This window comes from Perca flavescens, chromosome 5, assembly GCF_004354835.1.
Source record: "Perca flavescens isolate YP-PL-M2 chromosome 5, PFLA_1.0, whole genome shotgun sequence".
NCBI classification, from domain to species: Eukaryota; Metazoa; Chordata; class Actinopteri; order Perciformes; family Percidae; genus Perca; species Perca flavescens.
In genome coordinates, this window is record NC_041335.1 from 920,381 (window position 1) to 934,709 (window position 14,329).

Sequence of the window (14,329 nt, forward strand, 5' to 3'; positions counted from 1 at the left end):
TATATATATATATTTACTGTATCCCTCCCCTTGTCATTTGTGTTGCTATGAACATGTATAGGGTCAGTGCCAACAACCAGCATAGCTTTAACTCAACCGTCCAACCAATAATCACTTATATATTTACAATTTGCCATATCTAAACAAAATCACCAACTACCATCAACAGTCATACCTCTTAGGTTAAACAAAGAAACCACCATTACGTAAAGAAATTGACAATAAGATGATTATGTAATTATTATATATATTATATATTATTATATTATTATTATATACAGTATGAGCGAAAAGATTGTATGTCAATACAACCTTCTTATAATGCACAGTGCTCTTTCCAAATATATTTAAGGGGAGATACAAGCAAAACCATAATTTTTCAATTTGGAATTTTTTGGATATTTTGCTTCCGTTTTCATTTGGACGATTGGGTAAAAAACATCCAAAATACACATTTAGATGTTTATTTTACACCACTTTTTCTATTTGTGCCTGTAAATTTCTCCTAAATTCACCAAAAGTTAGCATTAGGTAATGCCTTATTTGCATATTAAACATAACAATTTAAGAAAACTTGTAATACAAAAATATATGTCTTAATGTAGGTAATCAACTGGGGAAGATTCATGTTGATATCTGTTAGTTTAAATGTTTTACCCTATTCACCTGTAATGTGAGTTAGTGGTGAGTTACACAAAACACACACACACACACACACACACACACACACACACACACACACACACACACACACACACACACACTCAACGGCATTTGTTCTGCGTTATAAGAAGGTGTCAGAGGAACAGAGAGTAAAATGCTGCTCCGTGCAGCTCTGGTGAAGTCTTGTGAGCCTCCACTGGGCGGCGCTGTTCTACAGCACACTGTGTCAGTGTATGCCTGCTGACACTCCACGGCTGCTTCAAACTTTAAAGTGAAAATACTGTGTATAGAAATAGATCAACTTTCAGGAGTCAAACCAACTAGTTAACATGAATGTGTAATGCTTTTAGAAAGTAAAAAAAAAAGATGCTCTAGAATCCCTTCAACAAATAATAAATGGGATTGTCTCAGCAGTGTTTGGTCATAAGTTAATGCAGGCAATGGACCTTTTTCACAGCAGACATTTTGACATTTGACTTAACGATGGCTCAATTCCATCAAGTGTCCCAGTAAGCTATTTCAGTGAGTCAGCATGCACTATACCAGGACCTCTCCTAAGTGGAATGCAGCCATCATTAATGGATTTGAATACACCTGTGCTCTTCCTACTATGACACGTTAGCATGTCTGCTGTGAAAAAGGTCTATTGGCAAATGCTAGGGGTGAAAAGTGAATAAATAAACATAAAAATGTTGATAAAATCGTCAAAAACGTCTAAAAAAGGTGACAAAAAAGCAACGAAAATAGCAAAGAAAGCATTAAAAGCGTTGAAAATAGTGACAAAAACGACAAAAAACGTCGAAAAATAACAACATTTAATACTCAAACTTATAACCAATCTCAAACATCCCTACATGAACTCATCTCAGCACATATGCCAATGACAAAAGTTCAACTCCATCGTTACCTAGGTAACTGGATAACTCCACTGTAGTGAAAAGCCTTGAGGATCTCTGCCTTCTCCGGTGACATGCTGCCACTTGGCCCGCTAAACGTCCTCAGGCTGACCCTCACATTGCACTGTGGCAGTTCAATATTCTTACATATGTCATAATACTCAAAGTCTGTTACAGCATAAACCAAGGACACTTTCTCTAAACCACAGGTGTCAAACTACAGGCCTGCGGTCCGAACCCGGCCCCTTGCAGATTTTGATCCGGCCCGCATATCAATTTTAGCCTGGTGAGACAGTCCTGATCTGGCGAGCTCCAGTTTTCTACTCGCAGATCAGTCCGGCATCTTGAGATAGAGAAAATTTGAGCTATTCACCAAACGACCGACCAATCAGCGCTGGTTTTGAGGTGGGTTTAGGTGTGACGTAACAAGAAGCATCTATCACCACCTATGTCAATGCGAAGCGATCCATCTGGCGGAGTCATGTTATATCAATTTAGGTTCACAATAGATTTTGGCCCACCTAGTTGTGCACAAAGCATACATCTGCAAGTATGACACCATAAAAACATATACAATGTGCACATTTTAGCCAGCAAGTAAAAGATAAACTCATTGAATAATAAAGGGCAAACTGACAAGAAGCACAGCCCATAGGTTAACATTGGAAAAGCCTTTTAAAATAAATGATCTGGCGTGAGTTCCCAGAAGAAGCACGATTCAATCCGGTGCTCACCCTGCTGATGATAATGGATTTGTTTCAGCCCAAATGATATATCTTACGTCACAGTAAGCCTTAATTGCAGGGTCACTGTGGTAAACGCCGGCCAATTGCAGGGTTCACAGAAATGATGTTTACACCGCAGTGCAGACATTGACATGTAGTATAATAGTTCTTCACTTGAAACATTTTTGAAAAGTGAAAACATGATTTAAGATAAGTGCTTTGCTTTTGGACATTATATGTTTTTAGAATGGTAATCCCTGGCTCTCATTTAAAGGATCACAGCAGCATTGTAATCATATTTTTAGAATGGACCTGATGCAGTAAAGGCCTATAGGTGTAATCTCTAGAGATGGTCCGATGCATTTTTTCCTGCTCAAGTTAAACTCTTTGTGGAACATGAAACAATGAACAGTCATAATGGAAAAGAACATAAACTACTTTAAAGTAGACTTTCTTCTGGCTAAATATCAGATTGGTGCATAAATTCCAGCACTCGCCGATACCGATACCGATACCAGACCTCAGTATCAGAGGCTTTTCTGAGACTGGTATCGGTAACAGAACATCTCCAGTAATCTCAGAGTTGAAGTGTGTGACAGTCATTGGAGGACAGGTGTCCTTTTTCTCTCCATCTGTAAGCACACATAAGATGTAACACGTTACAATACAGGTGAGGGTCCCCGTTGGCTGAAATTCCAATACAAATTTGTCAACCATCAGCAAAAAATGTCCCTTACTGCTTTGTACAGCAGTATCTTACCTGGTAGTACCTCTGGGTGTAGGAGGGTGCTGTGGTCACTGCTGCAGAGCAATGAGCAGGACTGCTTCATGGCAATATTGGAGCTTTACATGATTTTGTGTGCCCTGATTTGTCAGACAGGATTAGTCACAAATCTGCAGTTCAGTTTCAACTTTCATGTAGAATTATTATGTGGATTCAAATGTGCAGGTAGCTGCTGAACACACACATCACAGAAATACACAGATGACAATGAACACCAATCTATTGTAAAACACACGAGCAATGAAATATATAGCCTAGTCTATTTTTTAGGAATATCATATAAATATACATAAATTAATACATTTTTATTATTTATAATAAAAAAAGTAGTTTAAGTTTCTCAGGTGACTGTACAGAACATCTAATGTGTAACTTAACATTGATAGGCTAATGCCAGAGGTGGAAGAAGTATTCAGATCCTTCACTTAAGTAAAAATACAAATACTACAAATGTTACTTAAGTTATAGTATCTAAGTATCATCAGGAAAATGTAGTTAAAGTATTAAAAGTAAAGAAAACTCTGGAAAGGATCGAACTTTAGTAACTAAAGCTGTAACAGATGAATGTAATGGAGTAACTAAAGTAACTAGTAACTAAAGCTGTAACAGATGAATGTAGTGGAGTAACTAAAGTAACTAGTAACTAAAGCTGTAACAGATGAATGTAGTGGAGTAACTAAAGTAACTAGTAACTAAAGCTGTAACAGATGAATGTAGTGGAGTAACTAAAGTAACTAGTAACTAAAGCTGTAACAGATGAATGTAGTGGAGTAACTAAAGTAACTAGTAACTAAAGCTGTAACAGATGAATGTAGTGGAGTAAAAAGTAGGCTACAATATTTCTCTCTGAAATGTAGCGGAGTAGAAGTAGAAAGTGGCATGAAAAGAAAAGACTCAAGTAAAGTACAAGTACCTCAACAATTCTACTGACGTACAGTACAGAGTTAATGTAGCCTATTTAGTTACATTTCACCACTGGTTATTGCAATATAAATATACAATAAATGATAGGGAAAGATACAACTCTATAGGCAGATGTAGCTGTACCAAAGTCAGAAGAAGACATAAGTTGTATGGCACCTGCATTTCAACAATCCAAAAAGGATGAATGCAATTATTTATTAACACGACTTCTTTTTTTTGTACATAAGTCAGAGTGAGGTGTCCTCGGCATGAGCCTCCGTACTGTAGATCTGTCTCAGTATTGACGCGCAGTTAGCAGATGGAGGGGGGGGGGGGGCTGATCTCTGCCTCCAGAGGTCATTCTCACTACAGTTGCCACTTGTTGCCAAAGCAGCTCGGGGCTCCACCATTCAACACCAAACTGATTTCAAGTATTTATTCAGCCTAACTATCGAGACCGACATATTTGGATGCTGAATGCGGAACGTGGCCAGGACTGAAGGAAGATTCGCGTGATCCGGTAGATAACATTTCGGCGCATCCGACGGAGAGAAGCATGGTTGATAACGCAAGTATAGCAACTAAATCTGCTTTGGTAAGCGTCCCGGCTGGATCTCTTATCCACTTATTACAGAGCACTACTTTACTCTAAAGCTTGTCCTCTTTTTCAAATGCGCTTAACATTTTAGCCTACTAATAATGTTTCACACTTAAAAACTTTGCATTTGGTCAATTTAACAGTGTTTTATCGCAATTTTTTGTTTTGTCACATTCGTAGGCTCGATGTGTAAAAACCGCTTTAATATTCAACTGAAAGTCAGACAGAGCTGTGTAAAGAGGCTAAGATGTGTTTTAATCTTAGAAAGTGCTGGTGATAATCATACACGACCATCCTCTCGTCCCCCAACCACCCCCCACCCATCCGCAGCAAGGCTCTTTCTCGCCCGCCAGTAGCATTCCCATCCCGGCTCCCTTCCCCGGCGTCCAGTCCCAGCAGCCCGCCAGCGGCGGCATGAAGCTCGAAGCGGTCATGGAGAACCTGCAGCGGCAACAGGCAGCGCGGCTGGCCCTGGAGGAGAAGCTCCGGCAGGCGGAGACAGAGAAAGACCTCCGCTCCATGGTGGAGTCGCAGATCCACCAACAAGCGCTGGCTTTCCGACACTACCAGGCGGCGATGCGAGGCGCTCTGGCCGCCGGAGTTGCCAACTCGTCGCTCCCACACATGGAGGTCCGCAGAACCGCCGAAGACGGGACCTCCTCCAGACCGGGCAGCGACGGTAAGGAGCGGGAAGAGGAGGGAGACGACATGGAGGAGCAGGACATCATGGATGAAGAGGAGGAGGAGGAGGGCGAAGATGATGTCGGGTTGAACCACTACCAGCACCGGGCATCCTCGCTCCAGGGAGCCAGTCTGCCTCCTAAGAGCGGCCCGATGCATCTCATGGCCAAAGCCCCGGCGGCCTATGCCCCGGCCCGCTGCGCAGAGTCTCCCTCGGCCCCGCAGCCCCAGCACCACGACTGGACCTATGAGGAGCAGTTCAAACAGGTAAGCTGAACACTTCCCCCTGTGTAAAGTTACTCTGTCAACGCGTTCTGGGACATTCAGGGATGTGTGTGTGTGTGTGTGTGTGTGTGTGTGTGTGTGTGTGTGTGTGTGTGTGTGTCTTCATTTAATTCAATTAGGCTAATTGTGGTCCTATAAAAACAAAAGCTCTTTTTTGAAAGACTTTAGTCATTGGCCGCTTTTCGCTTTCTGTGCCACCTTCTATAGTTGCCTATTGCTGTAGGACTTTCTGAAGGAAATCAAAAATGTTCATTTAGAGTCTTTTCTCAAAGCCACGCGCCCTGTGTCTTACATGTCAGTGAGCACACAACACATGTGGCCTATTTGCAGAAATGTAGAGTTCTAACTAAGTTGATAGGCCTACTGAAGATTCTGCTGGGAAAAGTTGAAAATGGTCAGCTGTCAGTCTCTGTTGGACTGAGGCTGGATCTTGGCGGCACGTTAGCTATAATGAGGCTTTCTAACAAAGCATCGTTCATAAAGGGGAATAAACGGTGACCAACAGCTTTATTAATCAATAATAAGTCATTAACTAACGCTTTATAGAACAGTTATAGATTAATGAGAACAACTTTTACGTTGTTGTGAAAATTCCCTTTGACAGATTGACAGACACATACCACCACTGAGAGTCCAAGAGGATCTGGATCAAAATCATTGTAGGCTATTAACAACTTTTCAAGCTTGGGCTATTTGATGGGTTACAAACACGTATAGGCTAACTGTATTATTACTGACTAAACCATAGATAACAACATATATCTGGTTGCCAGGTTGTAAAAAAAGCTTTGGCTTGTGTCTATCCTTTCAATTTGGTGATAACAGCTTTATAAAAGTTATCAAATCAAACGTAATCAAATGGTTAAGTTATTAATTTGCCCTTTTGTTGTGTTGCCAGTTAATGACAGTAAGTTATTTGATTGGTTCGCAGTGGTCTGCAGCAGGCAGATCTATACTGTCTGAGCAACTGTGGATGCTGCATGTCATCTTTTATTTATAATGGATCATTTACAGACTTCCCTAAACGTGATGTGTACATTAGTGACTGCATTAGCGCTGCACATTAAAGCATCCCAATGCATGGCAATGCAATTTAAATAGGGCTGAAACCAATAGCCTCAATATAGAGACAATTATGTGTGGAGGATGGTGAGATGAGCCTGGAGAGAGCGCTCGCCATCCAATTCGTTGTTTTCACTTCACATCTATGATTCATTAATGGCGCATTTAGAATTATTGTTGTTATAGGTTACGTAAGTGTATCGGCTACATAGTCATTTGAGTGGATAGCTTGTTTGACATTTGCCATCACAGGATATGATGGTAAGTGAGTGTCCTTAAAGTTGTTAGATCTTATGAACAACGGAAAAGCTTCAGCAGATGGATTTAAATTCTATACAGCTATTATTGTCATAAAGCCTCTATGTTTAGCTGAAGTCTCTTTATTTTCATCAAGACAAGTTTCCTGTGGCCGTACACGCGTGCTCCATGTAACATACGCTTCAAAGATTCCTTAGGATGTGCAGTTATTGTGGGGGTCATTTGTATGTAGTCATTCAGCGTAATGGTCATGGGACAATAAAAGGATGCTTATGGCTGCTAGGCAGACAGAGTGGAGCCAGCATACTAAGCATGCTCAAAGCTGCAAAACAAAACCACATTTGAAGGCAGTAAATGCATCTTTGGAAATAGAAACAAGATGTGTGCTAAGTATAAAAAGGCCTCACTGAGGCGGACAAGTTTTAATCTGATCTGAACCAAATGGGAGCAGCCGGTGTTTACAGGAGCTGCTAAATCACTCTGTAGAGCTCTGGAACAACATGGGAGGCGATTCTGGCAAAAACACTACATATAAATGTATGTATAAATATGTTTCTTGATATGTGTATAGCTTGCATTAACATTTTGCATTCTCAAACGGTAACCACAACCCAAATAAAGAATGATGACAGGCAGCTGGAAAAACTTCTTTTAGCTTTTTAATGACCCGGTATAATCTAAAGAGATGAGAGTGTAAAGAGGGTAAAACATAAAAGAAATTCCTGGTGACAGATAAAGATGCAGAGTGGAGATGACAAAAAGACCTGAGGCGGAGAGAGAGAGAGAGAGAGAGAGAGAGAGAGAGAGAGAGAGAGAGAGAGATGTTGCGTGTAGTTTTGGCAGCGGCTCAGGAAATGCAAGAAACTGGATCTGGTGGTATTCCAGCCTGGCACACACCCAAAAATGCTGGGATCTCCCTGTCTGGCAGTGTGTGTGTGTGTGTGTGTGTGTGTGTGTGTGTGTGTGTGTGTGTGTGTGTAGCTGGGAGTCGGCTCAGTGCCAAACTATTACAAAACAGAAACAAAATCGCGTGCTGTTACATCTTGGCCATGCTTCCTCTCTTACACACACACACACACACACACACACACACACACACACACACACACACACACACACACACACACACACACACACACACACACACGTTTCAGATGAACTCACATCTCCACTCAGAAAGCTGAATCCTTAACAGAACTAAATAACATGAAAATGGATATGTGAATTATCTTAGTCTGCTGTTGAAAGGCTTATATAGGAAATAGTTTGAGCTTGCTTTTAGTGTTTTAAAATGTTAAGTGTTGGTGAGTTTGCAGATGGATCTGAAAAAGTTTTACCACAGAACAATAATTTAACTCCCACAACAATTAAAGCAGACGTGATGCTCACGATGGTGGATTACTCACTGTGGTTTCAAGTCTCTGCAAGTTGACTTTCAAAGTGTGCTGGAGCAGAAAACACTGTCTGGAAGGAAGGAAAAATGAATGTTATGCTTCATCAGTAATCCAAAATATGTGTTTAGTCGTAGAAAATATTCTAAACCTGTGGTACGGTTCTTGTTGTATACTTTGTAAAATCTTGAATGTAATGACTCAAATCTGAAGGATCTTTGGTAAACTAGAAATGCAGTCAGAGGGACATTTCTAGGCTGTAGAATCTTCTATGTATTTTTAAATAATAGGAAATTGTTAGCATCTGGATCTTCTGGTGGTCTACCAGACAAAACACGTACAGGACAAAACACTAAGGCAATGCAATTCCAAATCCAATTACCACAACACATACGAGAGGGAAAACACAAACAGTGAGAGGAATGTGCATCAAAAAAAGCAACAGTAAAGTTAAACTAAACTCCCTGGAGTGTGTGACTTTGGATTGGTATGCCACTCCGTTAAAATACAACATATCTGACTTTGTCAGTGATAACACGAATCATCTTATTTCTGTTGTCGTCCACCGACCTTCATACAACAGAGCCAGACATTCACTGCCTGACAGTAAGACATATTAGAGCATTAGGTGAATTTAGATTTGGAGAACATTTCTCATGTTCGTGTTTTGTGTGTTGGGCCAACCGTAAGATCTGCACAAAAGTACACATTGTGATGGTCAGTCCTGGGATATATCTGCCTGATTTTCTTCATTAAAGTCAATGCAGCATGAGAATACATGCTCTGACTATACTGTCTTTGTGCTGGACGTTCATCTGCAGAATGCCCACATCTTTTAAAGTGACTGTGTAAGAAACCTCCATCTGAACAAAGTCGTTATTAAACCATAAGAATTATTTTAGTGAAAATTCCAGTTTCTGATACAAACAACCCTGCTTCAAGAATTCCTTTCAGTCAATTGTAATTTCCTTAATTAAAGTGCAGTGTTCTTACTCTGTGTTACTTTAAAATATGTCATTTTTTTAAGCCTCCTGAAATAGGTCAGCCCTCAAATTCAAATTCAGCCCTTGACCATTATTTGACACTAAATGACTTGTTGGGAGAGGTGTTTTTGCAGCTTGTTGAAACGCTGACATTCAAAGTCGTTCTCTGCTCACAGACAGACAGTGGCGCGACATTTCCCTGAGTGAATAATGCCATGTAATGAACATGTCAGTATATGGAGCCACTCCTTTTTGTGGATTGTAGCTCTTCCAGCTTGTTTTTCTAACAACTATAGAAAAGTGGTGGAGGAGGAGGAGGAGGGAGCTCCGGCTGTATCGGTGTATGATTTCACTCCCCTCCCCCTGCCACTCACAGCTTCCACACTGCAAAATATTCATCTGCACATGTCATGTGGTATACTAATAAGTCCTTTAAGGCACATTTCCTAAAAACGAATCCAAATGTTTTTAGAATAGTGTGACGTTCCTGATAGCAGTGCAGAACAGATCCTGAAAGTACTGACACTGGTTTCTGTGTCGGAAAACAGGAACATAAATCTGACCAATGTGGCAGATTAATTTAGTACTTTCAATAAATCAAAATGACAAAATGACAGGTTAAAATATTTTTTTCTGTGTGGCTATTTTTTCCTCTCTCTGTCTGTATTAATGAGACTCAACAGTGCGCTGAGCTTTAGATTACAGGCAAACATCCCCGGCTGTTAGGGAATGGTACAGTGAGGGGAGAAACGCAACGTAGGATTGCTTTGGTGACGATTCTTTAAAGGAACATGCCAGTGTTTTTGCAGGTTTTTAAATTTTGAATTCTTGCCGTTACAATTTATTTGTCAAGCTGTTGTTCCAAGGAGCTGTTGGTTTCATCACCTTAAAGCCATAGCCCACAGTGTTTAAAGCCAAATTATAACATGTGCACATACATTTTGCATGTGAGCACATTTTCTTTTCATGTATCTGGTCAGCACTGGAGTCTCCAAGCTCGAGCATTAATATTAATATCTTTGTTATATATGAGTGAAAAGATTTGTTCCTGTTTCTGTCGTTCATCTTTATCTGACAGAGAGCACGGCTGATACTCCCAGCTAGTTCCAAGCAGCTGCTGGTTTCCATTCAATTTTGTCTACGGTTTAAAAATCAATTAACCCTATCTCGAAGCCTGTGTAACACACCACAGCGAACATTCAAGATTTTCCTGCTACCAGAGTTTCATATCATACAGAAATGAATGGAAGCAAATGTATCCCTGCGTGTTGGACAAAGAACATTCACATATGGACAAGAGACATTGTTTGAAACGTGGTTACCGTGCACAGTCACAGTGAAATGTAGGAAGAGGGCTAAAACCACGGGTGTGGTTCTTAGATTGTGCATTCAGTATTTTTCAGCCATGTATCAAAGGGCTCGTCTTGAAAAACAATCAGTCCTCCGATCCGCCCCCCCCCCCTTAGCACCTCCCACTTTAATGTGACCATAAAAGCTGCAGGGGGACGCGCTCGGACAGAGACACATGCTGCTGCTGCGCCGTGACTCTTGCGTCCGCATTCTGTCAGGGATGTGGCAACCCGTCCCATCTCATGACCCACTGTGAAACATGTTACTTCAAATGATCCACATGGCAAAGAGCTATTTCTTTTTTCATCAGGCACCGCAGCCAATAGGTGGAGTGCGTGGGGCCCCGGTGTCCCGCCAGGATCTTTGGCTCCACATATTCATAACAGCTGTAGCTCACTTTAAAATGTGCTCGGTCACTGGAAATGCTTTAATGGCATTCCTGGATTCTTTCACTGTGTGCCATTACGGTTATATAGTGGGCTGCCACATGGACGGGAGGAGGGGGGGGAGGACAGCAGAAATTATAGAGGGAAAGGAGGATCTGAAGTGTGTGTGTGTGTTTGTGTGTGTGTGTGTGTGTGTGTGTGTGTGTGTGTGTGTGTGTGTGTGTGTGTGGTCAGCCTAGTGGGCATCGCTGTGTCTCTGTCAGGCCTGGACAAGTTTTCAGTTTCAGTACTAGTTCCAGAGAAGGATTAACAAGTGGGTAATACCAACAACAATAGCCCCGACTCACTGCGTGGTTATTGGTTTTTGGTAGGCCTGTAACAATTATTAAATAATTATCTAATTGTCTAATTTTTGAAATGAGTTGCTAACATTAGCTAAGGTCCTAAGAGGTATGACTGTTGATGGTAGTTGGTGATTTTGTTTAGATATGCCAAATTGTAATTATAGAAGTGATTATTGGTCGGACTGTTGAGCTAAAGCTATGCTTGTTGGTTTCACTTGACCCTATACGTATATGTTCATAGCAACAAAAATAACAGTTAGAAAAACAGTTTTATGATAATAAAGAGGTGTGGTTTACTTCATAGGCTGTGTATTTGTATTGACAGTGATGTAACCAAAAGATTTATCCTGGAATTCATTCAAAACTTTAATTTGAGTATAAAAGTAATAAATAAATAAATGTTTTTAAATATTAATGAAAGAGACAACTTTATTGTTAACCGCAGTTATTTCTGAGACAATTAATTGTCCAGAAAATTTGGAATTGTTACAACGGCATCTTTAATTCACAGACACATCCTCTCTCGGGAGGACAGCGTGTTGGAGCTGTGTCTTTTCTTTTCATTCTGTGTCTCTGCGTGAAGGGACCTGGGAGTCGGCACGCAGGGAAAAGTGGGCTCGGCCCAATGTGCCACTGAGACGTTCTTGTTTTTACTGCAAATGGCTCTTCTCTTTTCATTAAAACAGAGGCAGGGTTGGCCTGTTCAAACACCCTCCCCTCCCTCAATGTGGGTGTTACTTTTTAATCGCAGCAGCCTGGAATTTCTGCAGCTGCTTGCAAAAGCCCCCCTCTCTGTTTACGAGATCTGACTGTTGGGCAAACATTGCCTCACTGCTACGTCTCTCGTTGGCTTTTTCCATCCTGCCATTGTTGGGGAGGCCCTCAGCATTACCATGACGACGTGTAATCTTTTGATTAGATGCATGTTTGTATCACTTTTTAGATCTCTGTGCATCATGTCGTCGCTGCTTACATTGTTATAGGAGAAATGTGGTGTAACACAACATAACGGTGCAGTGCTTCACGTCGTTAGCTACGGGACCCTGAGAGGCCCTTAACGGTTGGATTATTGGGTTTGGAGTTGCCACACAAACAAAAGGCCAAAAATGAATGGAAATAAGAGTTTGTGGAGTAATGGAATCAGATGTGATTCAAACATTGTTATATACAAGTGAGCCAGTGATACAATGAAATGATGATTTGCTAGCACTTGTAATATGATCAAAGCAAAACCATGTCATCATCTGACAATCACTTTAGAAAAATCTAATTCAATAGATGATTCTAGTAACGCTTGGAAAATACTGTGATACATTTTCAATTGACTGACAAATGGAAATTGGATAAAAATAAGTTGGTAATTAATTAATTAATATAGATAATTTTGACATTTTTACTCTGGCTCAATCTAACATGGTAACATAGGGTTTGTAAAGGTGTAGAGGTGGGTCAGACTGCATGTAAAGCAGAGTCGATGGTCTTTATAATCCAGTCAGTGTTTGGCTCAAGCTAAACCATTTTTTTTTTTTACTTGCATGGATGCTTCTCCACCTGGATATGCACCACCCAGAGCAAATTCAGATCCTTTTACGTCTTTTCATTGGCTTTGTTTGTAATGGTGTACAGCATGAACACGCCTTTACAGGCCCAAGTTGTGACCATAGAGCTCACTAACCATAACTTACATCACTGGTTTAAGTGTGATTCTTCCACACATGGTGGATGCTTTAACGTCAATGCTGACCATTTTTCAAGGCATCGCATTGAGTTTTAGATTTTAGATTTGTGTTTTTGACATCTTTCAGGCAGCCATTCATTTTAGTAGGCCTATGTTAGAAAAGTCAACTTGCAGAAACATGTTTAGGTTTTCCACAAGTAACATTTCTGTATTTGTTGTTGCCACGATAACCTTAATAGCTCTGACCACATAATCCCAGAGAAACTCAACAAGTCACCCAACCCCGTTTGTGTTTCCACGTCATCTAAAAAACCATAAAGACTAAAAAACAACAGCATGAAGTACTGACCGCAGAGCAGGGACTTTCTTGGGTCCAGGAACTAAATTTAGACCCTGGTTCCTTTGGTCAAGGTGACTATTTTTTGCTCCTGTGTCCCTGGATAGTTTCCAATGGATTGCAGACTTCACTAATCAATCTACACTACACAGTTACATCATTTGGATGGCAGGCATTGCCAGCAAATAAATTAACGGTAGTATTAATGAATACATATTTAAGTCAAAATACCAAACATTAGCTGGTTTTAGCTCCTCCACAGTGATAATTATCTATAGACTGTAGGACCAACAAACTAATACATATTTATTCTAATTCTCAGAAAACCCTAAGACAAGATGGATTGTTCTAAAACCCTGGAAACTCTCATTCCAGTTACCAAAGTTGACTTTAGTGAAAAAAAGTCTGGGACTTAATGACTTGTTATCATAATAATGATAGGTTTTTTAAATGGGTAGGTCGGTACTGCTGTGAAACATCAATATGCATCAAGAAAACATTTTATTAAGTGTAAATTTCATCATTTCCACTAAAGACTGAATGTAAAAGCCACTACAACGTGCACACAGATCAGAGGCTCCAGATAACAAACCCAGGGCCGAAAGAATTCACTGATTCTTCAATATCTGTGACCTTCAGCCTCATTTGCATTTACTATAATGGCCATTCATCATTTTTTGACCCAATATATGCAATCAAAAGCTGTACACTTGAGATTTGCATGTGCCACCTGGGTAGCTGCTGCGCTAACAAGATTGAGTAATCATTGATAGTCAAACGCCAAGCTAGCAGATTAGATTGCTGCCATAAACGTCTGTTTGTGTGTCAAGGTCTGTGTGGGGCAGCGGGGAGGATCTGTCCATGCCTGTATGATGAGCCTTTTCAGGCGTCCTGTCAGTGGCTTGGTTTTACTGAACAAATTGAACATTGAGTTTAATATAAAAGGCACCACTAACAAAATAATGACAGTTACATTTGAAAGAGCAGGTTTTCTGCTATTTTCTT

At 40.6% G+C, this 14,329-nt stretch overlaps 1 protein-coding gene across 1 annotated transcript in view; it reads left to right on the forward strand.

Annotated features, from left to right (window-relative positions):
- The first annotated feature begins 4,366 nt into the window (after window positions 1-4,366).
- The window catches only part of arid3c (AT rich interactive domain 3C (BRIGHT-like)), an 86,591-nt gene continuing 76,628 nt past the window's right edge, over window positions 4,367-14,329 (forward strand). Inside the window, exons 1-2 of the mRNA XM_028578338.1 lie at window positions 4,367-4,566; window positions 4,900-5,517. Coding sequence (XP_028434139.1) covers window positions 4,528-4,566; window positions 4,900-5,517 — 657 coding nt within the window. The 5' untranslated portion in view covers window positions 4,367-4,527. The remainder of the gene's footprint in view (window positions 4,567-4,899; window positions 5,518-14,329) is intronic.